This window comes from Momordica charantia (genome assembly GCF_013281855.1).
Source record: "Momordica charantia cultivar OHB3-1 chromosome 3 unlocalized genomic scaffold, Mcharantia_2.0 BLBB01000003.1, whole genome shotgun sequence".
In the NCBI taxonomy this organism is placed as follows: domain Eukaryota; kingdom Viridiplantae; phylum Streptophyta; class Magnoliopsida; order Cucurbitales; family Cucurbitaceae; genus Momordica; species Momordica charantia.
The window spans coordinates 9,529,905-9,545,464 of NW_028275161.1; the positions used below are offsets into that span (position 1 = coordinate 9,529,905).

Genomic DNA, 15,560 nt, shown 5'->3' on the forward strand with positions numbered 1-15,560 from the left:
AAGCAATTTGCTCTCAATCAAACACAATCTTTCTTAATTCTCCCTGTGATTCCAAACGAATTGCTCCTACAAGCGCGATCTCGAAACCTAAGAGGATAGCACGGAAGATCGTTTGGTGGTGTTCGGGTCGAAATCGTTGAAGAAAAGTTCAAATGTAAGTTTCCCCTGTATTTTCTTCTTCACACCTTTGTTTTTGTTTTCTCAAAAAGTCATGAACGATGATCCGCTTCCGCTCCGGGATTCACATCCCATCAATTGGTATTAAAGCCAGGTTGATGTTCTGATTTTTGGGAGCAAAATCGGTGTTCTTGGTAGGTGTTTTCATATTTTCGAAATATGGATTTGCGAGTTGGAAAATTTTCGGTTTTTGGCTTGTAGAATGCAATTGAAGTCTTGATTTGATCATGTAAAAGCCTGGTGTTTTGGGCATTGAGTTTCTATATCGAGTCTGTAAGTCCAGGTCGCTCGAAAGTTGTTCGTGGCGTCGGATTTGGTGAAAATTTGCAGAAAACAGCGAAGAAGACGAAGCAGACTGCACAGACAGCGCCATGGCGCTGCGTGGACAGCACACAGTGCCATAGCGCTTCACTGTAGCGTCGTGGCGCTGCTGCACTGCCCTTAGGCGCTGTGGTGCTGTCCCGGGTATTTTTCGGCTGGTTCACGGTTCGAGGGCGTTGCAGTTGCGGTCGTTTTCTTATTGTTTTTATATTATTTTGCTTTCTTAGGGTGCCAAAAATCGGTCCAACTTTGCTATTTAATTATTTTATGCATTATGAATGTATATTTTAATTAAAAGCATATTGCATATTGTGTGCCATATAGTTTTAAAATTCCACCATAGGTTACATGCCTAATATGTATGTTTGAATGCATGTATGTATGTATGATCATGCATCATATAGTTATAAATGTTATAATGTATGAATGCATGTTTTATTTTCATGATTAATATAAGTGTTGTATTAATTAGATGAAAATAAAGTTGCATTGAGCATGACATTACTTTGGTGAATATAATTGTTATATTAATGTATGTTTAAAATGCATGATTATAGTTTTAATTTGTTAAATTTTATAAGAGTTATAAAATGTGGTAGATAGAAATTAAAATCTATAATAAAAAATTGCATGCAAACATAGGGTCAGGTTAATTAATTTTAAAGGGGTTTAAAATTAATTAGATCTTAAGTTATATCTTCTAATATGATTAGCGGGTAGTCTTTTACTTTGTTTTAACCAGGTTTAAAATGAAATGATAAAAGACTAAATATAAAATATTGTCTATAAGGGAACCCTGTCTAAGGAATGTTCTGTTTAGGTTGAGGTATTTAAGCTGACCGTAAGGAAACACCTTTACCTAGGAACCGACCTGGGGGTTGAACTAGTCAATATTTTATATACATGCAATAATGTCGTTGGTTTATTAAAATGTTTAATGAACTAAAACATTAATGTACAACTACCAATATAATAGTTATATTGGGCCGACTAAAAATTCACTTAGTTAATTTCACTTTGCTGGATTTATCTAAATAATATACCCTAGTCTTAGAATACTAAGTGGGTGGAAAAGAGAATATGTAATATACAGTGTATATATTTGATATACAAAGTATATATAACATACTTTTCTCTCTCTTTCACGTTTTCCTTTATATTCACACTGTGAGTTTCATGGTCGGCCTCGTGTCGCCCTAGAGCGACCATCCCTACGGAGAGTTCAATCAAAACCAAGGCAAACTCCAAAAATTGATAGGGGTCTCTTAGGTTTTGCTCCAATATTTTCCTTCCTTATGGCAGGATTATTGGGGTGGACCTCTGAGGTTCGAAAATGATGGGTCACACTTACGGGGAGTTGTCAAGTTAGTCAGCAATTTCCTGACCAAATAAACGATGACTAAAGTTTATAGAAATAAGAGTTATTCTGGTGTAAAATTTAGTTGAAAACGTCTCGATTCAATGAAGGAGTACCTGTCTGCCCTACGGTGGCTGTTGTTCTAAATCACTGAAGCATCTTTCCAGAACATTTTTGTTAGGGTGCTTAATCACTTTTGCTAAAATTTGATTGGGTTTAAAGGCTAATGCATGAAACTAATATAGGTTTGTTTTTACTTTCAGCATGTCTTACTTCCATTATTGCACTCCTAGCCGCCCAAAAACATAACGACAAGAATTACAAACAATGGAAATGGAATCTAAACACTATTCTTGTGATAGATGATCTTAGGTTCGTCTTGCAACAGGATTGTCCTCAAGCTCCTACGCCTAATGCCACTGTGGCGGTGCGCAACGTCTATGATAGATGGATCAAGGCCAAAGACAAGGCCAAAGTCTATATTTTGGCGAGCATATCTAATGTGCTTGCTAAGAAGCACGAGGACACGGTCACTGCTAAGGAGATCATGGACTCGCTGCAGAGCATGTTTGGACAACCGTCCTCACAGGTTCGACATGAAGCCCTTAAGTTCATTTTCAACTCCCGCATGAAGGAGGGCTCCTTAATGCGAGAACACGTTCTCAACCTGATGTCCACTTCAACGTACCAGAGTCGAATGGGGCTGTCATAGACGAGCAGAGTCAGGTCAGCTTCATTCTGGAATCTTTTTCGATGAGTTTCCTGCCATTCTGCAGCAATGCATTATGAATAAGCTGGAGTACACTCTTACCACACTCTTAAACGAGCTGCAGACCTACCAGTCTCTTATGAAAAGTAAGAGACAAGAGAGGGAGGCAAAGGTTGCCACCTCAAAGAGATTCAACCGAGGTTCATCATCTGAAACCAAGTCTGCACCCTCTTCTTCTGGAAGTAGGACTTTCAAGAAGAAGAAGGCTGCTGGTAAGGGGTCTAAACCCGACTCCGCTGATGCCGCTACCTAGAAAGGCAAGGCCAAGGTTGCAGAGAAAGGAAAGTGTTTCCACTGCAATATGGACGGGCATTGGAAGTGCAACTACCTAAAATACTTGGCTGAAAAGAAGAAAGCCAACGAAGGTAAATATAATTTACTTGTTTTAGAAACATGTTTAGTGGATAATGATGACTCCGCCTAGATACTGGATTCAGGAGCCACTAATCATGTTTGTTCTTCATTTCAAAGAATTAGTTCCTGGAGGCAGCTCGACGCCGGAGAGATGACTCTCAAGGTCGGAATGGGAGAAGTCGTCTCAACTGTGGCGGTAGGGGAGCTCAAGTTCTTTACAAACAAGAATATGTATATATTATTAGATAATGTGTACGTAGTTCCTAATATTAAAAGGAACTTAATTTCAGTTTCTTGTTTGTTAGAATATTTGTATTCCATTTCATTTAATTTGAATGAAGCGTTCATTTCAAGAAATGGAGTTAATATTTGTTCTACTTTGCTTGAAAACAACTTGTATGTGCTAAGGCTAACCATAACTAAAGCAGTTTTAAATATCGAGTTGTTTAAAAATGTTAGAACTCAAAATAAAAGGCAAAAAGTTTCTCACAAAGAAAATACCTTTGTTTGGCACTTAAGATTAGGTCACATTAATCTCAATAGGATTGGTAGTTTCGTTAAGAATGACATTCTAAGTGAGTTAGAAGACGATTCTTTCCACCATGTCAGTCTTGTCTTGAAGGCAAGATGACTAAAAGACCTTTTACTGGAAAAGGTTATAGAGCCAAAGAGCCCTTAGAACTTATACATTTAGACCTTTGTGGCACGATGAATGTTAAAGCTCGAGGAGGGTATGAATACTTCATCTCTTTTATAGATGATTATTGAAGGTATGATTATTTATACCTAATGTAACATAAATCTGAAGCCCTTGAAAAGTTCAAGGAGTACAAGACTGAAGTTGAAAATCAATTAGGTAAAACCATTTAAAACACTTCGATCAGATCGTCGTGGAGAGTATATGGACTTGAGATTCCAGGACTATAGGATAGAACATGGAATCATGTCCCAACTCTCAGCCCCTGGTACACCTCAACAAAACGGTGTATCAGAAAGGAGAAACAGAACCCTGTTGGACATGGTTCGATAAATGATGAGCTATGCTCAGTTGCCTAACTCGTTTTGGGATTGCAAAGTGGAGACTGCGGTTTATATTTTGAACGTAGTTCCATCAAAGAGTGTTTTTGAAACACCCTTGGAGCTATGGAAGGGTCGTAAAGCTAGTTTTCGTCATTTCTGCATTTGGGGATGCCCGACACATGTGCTCATGACTAACCCACAGAAACTGGAGTATCGTTCAAAAGTATGCCTATTCGTAGGTTACCCTAAAGAGACGAGAGGTGGTATATTCTTCGATCCTCAAGAAAACAGAGTGTTTGTATCGACAAATGCCACTTTCTTGGAAGAAGACCACGTTCGAGATCATAAACCATGGAGTAAGGTAGTGATTAACGAGATTTCCGACGAGGCTACAGACACGTCAACAAGAGTTGTTGATCAAACTGGCACTACAACAAGAGTTGTTGATGAAGCCAATACATCACGTCAGTCACATCCACCTCAAGTATTGAGGGTGCCTCGACGTAGTGGGAGTGATGTGTCACAACCTGACCGCTATGTAGGTTTAACTGAAACCCAAGTTGTCATACCTGATGACGGCGTCGAATATCCATTGACCTACAAAATGGCAATGGAAGATACTGACAATGACAAATGGGTCAAAGCAATGGACCTGGAAATGGAGTCGATGTACTTCAATTCTGTTTGGGAACTTGTAGATCAACCTGACTGGGTAAAACCCATAGGGTGCAAACGGATCTATAAGCGAAAACGAGACGCTGAAGGAAAGGTACAGACCTATAAGGCGAGACTTGTGGCAAAAGGCTACACACAAAGGGAAGGGGTGGACTATGAAGAAACATTCTCCCCAGTAGCTATGCTTAAGTCCATTAGAATACTTTTGTTCATTGCCACGTATTATGACTATGAGATATGGCAAATAGACGTCAAAACTGCTTTTCTGAATAGCAATCTTGAAGAAAGTATTTATATGTCTCAACCCAAAGGGTTCATAGCACAAGGTCAAGAGCAAAAGGTTTGCAAGCTTAAACGATCTATATAGCGACTGAAACAAGCATCTCGATCATGGAACATAAGGTTGGATAGTACGATCAAATCTTATGGTTTTGACTAAAACGTTGATGAGCCTTGTGTATACAAGAAGATCATCAACGACACTCTAGCCTTTTTAGTGTTGTATGTGGATGATTTCCTACTCATTGGGAATGATATAGGTGAACTCATTGACATAAAGAAGTGGCTAGCGACTGAGTTCCAAATGAAGGATTTGGGAGAAGCTCGGTATTTTCTTGGCATCCAAATTTTAAGGGATCGCAAGAACAAAACGTTAGCCCTGTATCAAGCAACTTATATCGACAAGATGCTTGTTCAATTTTCGATGCAGAATTCCAAGAAAAGCTTATTACCATTCAGGCATGGAATTCATTTGTCAAAGGAACAATGTCCTGAGACACCTCAAGAAGTTGAAGATATGAGACGTATACCCTATGCTTGTGCAGTGGGCAGCTTGATATACGCCATGCTATGCACTAAACCTGACATTTGATATTCAGTAGGGATGGTCAATAGGTACCAATCCAACCCAGGATATGATCACTGGACTTCTATTAAGGGAATCCTCAAGTATCTAAGGAGAACGAGGGACTACAAGCTCGTGTATGGCTCTGGATTTGATCCTTACAGGATACACTGACTTCAACTTCCAAACAGACAAGGATTCAAGGAAACCCACGTCTGGGTCAGTATTCACTCTTAGCGGAGGAGCGGTAGTTTGGCGAAGCATCAAATTAGGATGCATCGCTGACTCCACCATGGACGCTGAGTACGTTGCAGCTTGTGAAGCAGCAAAAGAGGCGGTTTGGCTTAGAAAGTTCTTGATAGATTTGGAAGTCGTTCCAAACATGAATTTGCTCATCACACTTTATTGTGATAACAGTGGTGTTGTGGCAAATTCTAAAGAACCTCGAAGCCACAAGAGAGGCAAACACATCGAAAAGAAGTACCACCTTATACGGGAGACAGTGCAACGAGGAGATGTGATCGTTAAAAAGATCGCTTCGGAGCACAACTTTGCCGATCCTTTTACGAAGGCACTCACGGCTAAAGTGTTTAAGGGCCATCTAGAAAGTCTAGGTCTACTTGCTTTGTACGATTAGTCTATGGCAAGTGGGAGAAATGTAATGGGGATAGTGTATGCTGTAGTTTATTGTATTTTCCCTTTGCCTCATGATAATGTACACCCCACTCTAGTTTAGTTCAAGTGAGAGTTTGTTGGGTGTGTTGCCCTAAACTCGTGGTTTGTATTTATGTAAAAAGAAATGTATATTCAATGAAGTTTTATTCAGTAAGTTTATTGTTGAATTCATAGCATTGCATTGTCCAAAATCCAATAAACTAAATATCCAAGGTTGTTATCATGTAACCAGAACAAATATATACTGGGTATATATTTGATATACTAGGTAGATATTTGATATACCCCTGATATACGAGGTATATATTTGATATACCCTGATATACAAGTGGATTATGTCCCGTGAATAACCTAAAAGGTCTGTCGTACATGGATAAGCTTGGGTACCTTATCCTGGCAACACTATGGATACGACCCACTTTGTAAATGTTACAGACGACTTGATCCAGGTCATTCGTGTGAGACATGCGAGTGGGGATATCATATACAAGGAGTTTGTATAAGACCGGACTGCGAAATAGACATTGACTAACAAATTGCTATTTCATAGGATGACCAAACAACTCATTCTCAATCCTGAGTGAGTTATAGACTCCTACCCTTGAGGGCTCGTCCTTTGATCTGTATGGGTGAAAGTGGCCCGAGTTGCCGATTCAATATTCCTACCATTTTGGGGACGAGACCGAGTGGGGAGCTGGGAACATAACTTCACAAGATGGAATTCACTCCGCCTCGACTTTATGGAAGTAGATTAGTGTTCTCTTAAATGATGTCTCTAGGACTTGAACAAGGGGCCCCACCCTCTCATTGGCCCGAGAAGCACTTCCGGTTATTGGTCGGACCATAACCGGATTGTTCATTAGAGGAGCAGTGGTATTTAAGGAGTAAGATGTAACTCATGGGTGAAACGGTAATTTTACCCAACGTGAGTTACGAGCACTCGTAAAGGATTGACTTGTCATTAATGGTCGTATATCCATGGATAGGAAAACATTCTACAGTGAGAAGAGTGCAACTGCGGGTCTTTAGTGGAGTGACCCGTAGTTAACGAATGTTGATTAACTCGATCAATGAGTTTGACGGATTAATCTCGTATCGTTGGAGCTTCTAATCTATAGGTCCATTAGGTCCTCTTGCTAGCTTATAACGGGTAGAACGAGTATCAAGTTTTTGGAGGAATTTGAACTGTTTATTATGCAATGGAAACCGAAAGTCGAGGTACAGGTGAAGATCGGAAGGAAGCCACTGGGCCGCGATGGGCTCAATCCCTACCCGTGGCTCGGTCCCGACCCGGGGCTCGGCCCACGGCCCTCCAGCAGCCCTTCGTCTTCGGTCCACGGTTTCACCCAGGCCTGCCAACGAAATTAGGGTTAGCTACCTATGGAATGTTCTGGAACAACCTGACGATTATAAGTAGCGATCCAACCTTAGAGGTAAGGGCATCTGAAATTAGCTACATTTCACATTATTCTCCTGCTAACTTAAGCATCGGAGCCCGTGTGACTAGAGTCGCACCGGTTTAGCTCATCTGATTTTGCAGGTACTAGTCCCGGATCAACAAGTTTGGTAGGTGCGAGGAGGAGAACCGGAGGACCGAAATCCACGCATCAACAATTGGCGCCGTCTGTGGGGACGATTTAAAGCATCCAGTTGAGCAACATGACACCAAAGAGGAGTCCACGGCGCTCTGATGATAACTGCTCTGCCAAGAGGAGGCTGAACTTGGGCGACCCCCAGGTTGGAGGACCCGAGGATGGGACCAGCCAGCCAAACCAAGAGCGTCAGGAGGGGTTGCCCGAGGTGCAGGCATTAACGACCCCTGAGCCATTCCAAAAGCAGTTCGCGGTCTTCGAAGACAAGGTAGAGGGCATGCTTCAATGCATGACCCAACTCCTTTGACAATTCGAGCGACAGGAGTCCGACGAAGTGCCCCTTGTCAAAGACCTGAAAAAGGGGAAGGGCCCAGCGGAAAGCGATACCGAGGAGTCAACGAACAGTGCAGGGAGCAAGTTGCGGATAGGTGGAAATACCAGGCGACGAACCCGAATTTTCGAACCTCGAAAGATGAAAAAGCAACATAAATCCCCGGCACCAAATGGGGGCAAGAGCGACCATGATGACAGAAACTCTGAACTGATAAGTCTCGACAAAGGCAAACCGGCAGATCGCCCAGAGTCCTCGGAGAAGCGACATAGCCACAAGGAGAAGGGATTCGACCTCGAAGAACCACTGGATCAAGCCGACTCACCATTCACGGAGGAAATCATGAGAGAAAAGGTCCCTCCAAAATTCAAGCTACCCACGGTGAAGCAATTGGACGGGACAACCGACACAGTGGACCATCTAGATGCTTATCGGGAATGGATGGATATCTACGGAGTGTCGAAAGCGGTCAGGTGCCGGGTATTCTCGACTACTGTAAACGGGTCGGCCAGAATATGGTTCCGACAATTAAAACGAGGGTCGATCTCGAGTTTCAAGAGCTTGGCCAGAGCATTCATGACCCAGTTTGTAGGGGGCGGTGTCGGAGCCGACCCGTGGCTTATCTTTTAACCATTAAGCAGAGGACGACAGAGAGTCTACGCGACTATGTAGCCCGGTTCAACGAGGAGAAGCTGCAGGTAGAAGGCCTTACAGACGCTGTATCTCTGCTGGCCTTCATGTCCGGCGTCAGGGATGAACATTTGTCATTCTCGTTCGGAAAGAGAGCACCGAACACCTTCTCGGAGGCGCTGAGCCGAGCTCAGAGGTACATGAGCGCTGGTGAGTTCTTTTACTCAAAAAGGGAACCTGACGAAAAGCGAACCGACCCAAAGAGGGAGAGGTCGGGAGATAAACCGCAGGGGTCGAGATAGGAGAAGAGGGATCGGAGTAGCCAGAAAGATCCACCCCGAAAATTTGAAAAGTATACCCCGACCACCGTTCCAATCGAGCAAGTGCTGATGGAGATCAAAGACCAAAGGTTGCTTAAATGGCCGGAGAGGATGAAGGCCCCGTCAGCTAAGCGCAGGAAAGGCAGGTATTGTCTTTTCCACAGGGATCACGGCCATGCAACTCAGGATTGTTTTGATCTCAAGGAAAAGGTGGAAGGACTAATCCGAAGGGGCTACCTCAAGGAGTATGTAGAGGAACCTAAAGCGACCCAGAACGGCGAAAGCGACAAGTCTCCCGCAAGAGAGATTCGAACTATAATGGGGGGCCCCATAGAAAGAGAATCCGGGAGAAAAAGGAAAGCAGATGTGCGTCAAGCTAGGACGAGTCGCGAGCAAAATGAGGCCTACCACGCGTATACTACAAACCGGCCGGTGACAATTGAATTTTCGGAGGACGAAGTAACTCACCTCCTTCACCCTCATAACGATTCACTTGTTATCACGTTGAAGACAGCAAATGTTAAAGTACATCGAGTCTTGGTGGATGGGGGCAGCTCGGCGGATATCATCTCCTAGACAGCCTATAAAGCTATGGATCTAGGAGAAAAGGTGCTGAAGAGTAGTCCGGCACCACTGGTAGGATTTGGGGGAGAACGAGTCATCCCCGAAGGGAGGATAGAGTTGCCAGTAACATTCGGAAGTGGGCCGAAGAGTGTCACCAAGATGGTGGACTTTTTGGTCGTTAACTACACATCCTCCTACAACGCAATACTGGGAAGACCGACGATGCATATGCTCAGAGCAATACCATCCACATATCACCAATCCATGAAGTTCCCAACACCGGGTGGGGTAGGAGAAATTAAAGGAGAACAACGAGTGTCACAGGAATGCTACTATACCTCAATGAGGGACAACGACAGAACTTCTACTAAGGGGGCTGTTGACCTTTTATTTCTACCTTCAAATATGGTTATTTTCTACTTTTAACAAGATTTCTAATTATAATTCCTTGTGTTCAATAAAGTGCCCATTTATTTGATCCTCTGTCAACTGTATCTCTTAAATCCAAAACGAGATACCAAGAGACTTTTTGATAAAATACTTTGCCTCGTCTACAAGCGTACTCTCAAAAGATATCGACAATACAATTGAGAGTAGGGGACAACAGGTACCGACTACGGCTACTCAACGACGTAAGCTTGGTAAATCCAATCCTACATGGTGACGGTAAAACCAGCTATACAGAGCAGGCCGAGCAGGGCTCGGGAGCGACCACTGCTCGGGTCCGACCACTGTTGGCGTCAACCAAGTGCGAACGAGCACAGATCTACATTAGTCGGCGGTTTTACGAGATAGCCTATGTTTGTTAATAGGTTTTATTTTCGACTAAACACGACTCGTGGACCGACCACTGCTCGGGTCCGACCATCACTCGACGCCGATCATGTGCGACGAAGCATGAATCTACTTTAATCGACACGTTTGAAAAGAACAATTAAACAATCTCAACACGGCCAAACCAGAAGCGGGTCAATTGGCCTAGCACGGTTAAAACATGAGATGGAGTAAAAATACAAAAACAACAGCGGGTGTAAAACCATTGGCTATGACCAACGAGTTAGAAACCTACGAAAAGAAAGCAACAAAACTCCATCAGGGTTAGAGCCGTAAGCCAGTAAGTGACTGGTAAAAGGGTTAATTGATGATTCCAAAGAAAAGAATACAAGCAACATAGTGACAAAGCACATAAAAGTCAATCGTAAGAACTACTCGCTCAAGCTACCCTATTACTCGTCGTCGTCGTCATCAATGTCGTCAGGAGCGTCACGCTCGGCCCTAAAACGCTCCGGGAGGAAGGAAAAGTCAATGTCAGGGTGTTGAGTAGAAACCTGACGGAGAGACCAGGAAACACCGCACTCCATGGCAGAGTTTTGCAAGTCAACATACTCCTGAGTTTTCTTGAATTCCCTGGCCAAGAACTCGGAATTAGAGAGTCGAGCGTTGGCCTCGTCAAGTCTCCTCTGCAGGTTAGCTAGCTCGTCTCGAGATTTTCTCTTCTCTGCTTCCAACTCGCGTTGGGTACCCTCCAGAAGGCTGGTGGCCTGGTTCAAGGAAGAAATGGCCTGTTCCAGCTCCTCCCGAGGGGCATAATGGCAGCAGAGGTGGTTAATTTCGTCAGCAACTCGACCCGAGAATACCACTAGACGGTTGAAAGTCTGCCAAGGATAAGATTTGACGTTAGGGGAGAATGCTATGACAAATACTGGAGGTTACCAAGCACTCACCTGGTGGAGATCTCTAAGGCAGGTGCTGATGCTGTGATGAGGATTTGACAGACCAAAGTCTGACCCACTTGATGAGTCGCCGAGGCCTTGCCAGAGACTAAATGCTCTTTCCAGGTAAGCTGTCCCGTCAGCATTAGAATTATATGGGCCAGAGAAAGGGAAAATTGGGACTTGAAAGGAGCTTCCTGGGTGACCTTGAGGGGAGGACGGGGTAGCTGTCCCATGAAGTCGAGCAGAGCGCCTCGGGGCTGTCGGAGGCATGGAAGATCGAACGTGTTGTGAAGGGAGTCCCTCCTCGGTCAAATCAGTTACCTCGATATCCGAAGCCCGACTGGAACCGGCCCCCAAACCCCTGGTATTCCGGCGACGCTCTCTTTCATACAAGGAAGCACTCCGTCTCGACATGTCTACAAACAAAGATAATGGTAAAAAGCGACGTTCATGCAAAGTGAAGAGAGGATTTCGACAAGGACCTGGAGGGTTACGCGGAAGGGCCAAGCCAAAATCCACTAGGTTTTGCTCCGTAACCAAATCTGGGCCCCAACGCTCGATATCCGGTAGCTGGATAACGGTGTGATTGAAAGTGGTTGCCTCGGCGGTGAGCTCACAGTTGCGGGAAACTGCCAACAAAAAGGAATATTAGAATTGACGTCTGCGAAAGTCCCGACGGTGTTCGGAAGCTACTTACCCAACTCCCTACACTCGGTCGGGACAGGAAAATACAACCCTCTCTCATCACGGGCCAGCCAGTCACCGCCAACAAAGAACCATTCATTCTTCCAATGCTTCACTGAGGAGGGACCCATAACCAGAATTTGGTTCCGGGAACTAACATAAAAATGAAAGTTATCCTCGGGGCTGTGTTTGAGATAATAAAGCGACATAAAATCCGCGGCGGTTAGAGGCTGCTCGCCCCCGAGGTGCGACCACAAAATAAAGCAGCTAATCAAAGTAGACCACCCGTTCGGGACGATTTGGGAAGGAGCTATTTGATTAAAAGCTAAAAAGTTTTGAAGAAAAAGAGGCAATGGTAGGCGAACTCCAAATTGGAACATCGCAGCATAAAATACTACTTCACCGGGATAAGAACCGTCAATACTCTCTCCCGGGTTCGGAAGATGAAGGCTAACCGAATCCGGGATACGGTATTTCGAACGCAAGCGGCGCAGGTCCTTCGCTGTAAGAGTGAAGTTATCCATCCAAAATGGACGATAAGACTGGGACTCTGACGTAGGATGCGATGATGACCCATCATCCGAGGAAGTCCACTCGAAACCGAGGCCGGCCATATAAAAAGAAAATACGACAAAGAACAGGGCAGAGAAATGAATACCTTGTCGGGAGGTTGGCAAGAATTGATGAGGATGGAGGGGTTTAAATAGCCCTCAACTCATAGCACAGTTCTTGGTCCAGAGGTCTTTACCCAGCGGGCCAAAGGGTGCTCGGCACAAGGCCCAACACTCTTGTGACTACTCGGCTCGGTACCTAACACCCTTGTGACTACTTGGCACGGTACCCAACACACTTGTGACTACTCGGCTCGGTACCTAACACTCTTGTGACATCTCGGCTCGGCACCCAACACCTCGAGATCTCAAAGCATGGGTCTACTGTAGATGTGACAGGCTGCATCGGGTCTTGCAAGGAAAAGGAAAATTGACATACACTTTCACTTTCTTGTGTCCTGTGAAGATAAGATCACTCACTGCGACAAGGGTGCCATGAGCCCCGCAATGATTCGACAATTCATTCGACTCGGGCCCATATGACAAGATAGATCACTACAAAAGCTATACTCCCAATGAGATCGAAAGCATCACATTGAGAGCAGGGGGCAACTGTTATGCAATGGAAACCGAAAGTCGAGGTACAGGTGAAGATCCGAAGGAAGCCACTGGGTCGCGATGGGCTCGGTCCCGACCCGGGGCTCGGTCCCGACCCGTGGCTCGGCCCACGGCCCTCCAGCAGCCCTTCGTCTTCGATCCACGGTTTCACCTAGGCCCGCCAGCGAAATTAGGGTTAGCTACCTATGGAATGTTCTGGAACAACCTGACGACTATAAGTAGCGATCCAGCCTTAGAGGTAAGGGCATCTGAAATTAGCTGCATTTCACATTATTCTCCTGCTAAGTTAAGCATTGGAGCCCGTGTGACTAGAGTCGCACCGGTTTAGCTCATCTGGTTTTGCAGGTACTAGTCCCGGATCAACAAGTTTGGTAGGTGCGAGGAGGAGAACCGGAGGACCGAAATCCACGCATCAACACTATTTAAATTACTTAAGGGATTATATGTATATTGATACATTATATAGTTAATTCTAAATTAAAACAATATATTATGAGAGAAATTATTTAAATAAGATTGAAACAAAGATTAATATGAATAAGATTCATATTAAAGCTATAAGTTAAAAATAATGTGCATAAGATGTACATTAGAACTATAGATTATACGTGAGAAATGCTATAGAATATGATTTTATTTATGTGATAAATAATTAAGTGTAAATTATTTGATATATATATATATATATATTAATTATTAATATTAACACTCCCCTGCTTAATTTTAGGGGAGTGGGGGGCAGTTATGACGTGGGGTGTTATCCCCACGTCATAGGTGGTTAATTGCAAAATGGTTCTGCATTAGAAACAACGAAGAACTCCCAAGCAATTTGCTCTCAATCAAACATAATCTCTCTTAATTCTCCCTGAGATTCCAAACAAATTGCTCACACAAGCGCGATCTCGAGACCCAAGAGGATAGCACGGAAGATCGTTTGGTGGTGTTCGGGTGGAAATCGTTGAAGAAAAGTTCTTGAAATGTAAGTTTCCCCTGTATTTTCTTCTTCACACCTTTGTTTTTGTTTTCTAAAAAAATCATGAACGATGATCCGCTTCTGCTCCGGGATTCACATCCCATCATCGAATATACTTTTCTATTTCTATTCATTGCTTGTTGGTTCTCAAGATTAAACTGACATTCAAGTCTGTATTAGGAATGATCAAGGGGACATAACTGGAATTGTCAAATTAGGTGCTATTGGGAGCTCTAGTATTTTAGAACATTCATTTATAGCCTAATCAATATGGCTTCTTTAAATGTGTAACAACATTGCATAAAGTTATAAGAAATTTACTCTCGTTAAGGATAGCGATATTTGATATAGGAGAGGTCTTTATTCTTGGATACTTAAAAGTCATCATATATCAATTCGTAGTGAATGAAATCATTATGAAATATGGTGGATTGAGAAGATAAGGTCTAGGACACTTGCTAACTCCTGTAAGAATTTATAGAGTTAATAAGTAATATATATTCGCAGGCAAACCTGAGATATATGTTGCTTATAAAATGATTCAAAGTTTAAAAAGGTGTGGTCAGAAATATAACAAATCATTTTCCCTTACCCTCAGTCTATCTGGAGAAAGCACCCAAGATTGTTATAAAAAAGTTAAAGTGGTGTACCAAATATAGAAACAACTAAAATCAGTTGCAATTCAAAGTTTTACGAGATTTGGAGTTATGGTTTTTAGTTGTCACTCTAGATATGATAGTCTTTCAATATATATAATTTCTAAAGTTAGTTCCCACTTAAAGTTGATTTGGAAGAGATCTTAAAGTTTCTTAAGGATGGAGACTATAAAATAAAGAATGTTGTATTTAAGAGAAATTTAGTTATTCTCTTGATAACAATATTAGTAAAGAATAAAAATTCTCATAATTTTAGTAAAACAATGTCACATCATTAAAAATTTCATTAACGTATGTAGTTATATGAGAAATATGATTATAAAGATTAAAGTTTGATAAAAAGAGTATATTCTCTTCTGTCAAACAAAGTCTTTATCTCTTAGAAGGAAAAATGAATGTCATGAAGAATGTGTTGGAACAATAAACAACAAATATATTTTACAGTTTGTTATATTGCTTTTAAAAGACAACGTTAACAAGTATAAGACTCATCTAGTTGTTATGGTTTCAATTCTTAAGGTTAACAATACTTTTTACAGATCTTTTCTATGGCTTCTCGAAAAGTTCTTTCAAGTAAATGACAATACTTCTAACTTTTTTAAGTTGTGTCAGATGAATATATAGATTGGTTTCTTAATTGTATAATTTGAAATTAATAAGCTTGTATATTTTGGAGACTTTTGATCTGGTAACACAAAATCTCAAAAAGTTTATATTCATCTATGATCTCAATG

At 42.5% G+C, this 15,560-nt stretch overlaps 1 protein-coding gene across 1 annotated transcript; it reads left to right on the plus strand.

The window, feature by feature from the left end:
- The first annotated feature begins 9,134 nt into the window (after window positions 1–9,134).
- Window positions 9,135–9,641, plus strand: LOC148212318 (uncharacterized). The gene has a single exon (XM_088122184.1). The coding sequence runs from the start codon at window positions 9,135–9,137 to the stop codon at window positions 9,639–9,641; it is 507 nt and encodes a 168-aa protein (XP_087978310.1).
- The last annotated feature ends 5,919 nt before the right edge of the window (window positions 9,642–15,560 follow it).

Excerpts from the sequence above, each read along its gene's own strand:
- LOC148212318 (XM_088122184.1), top strand. The coding sequence starts at position 9,135 with ATGGAGATCAAAGACCAAAGGTTGCTTAAATGGCCGGAGAGGATGAAG.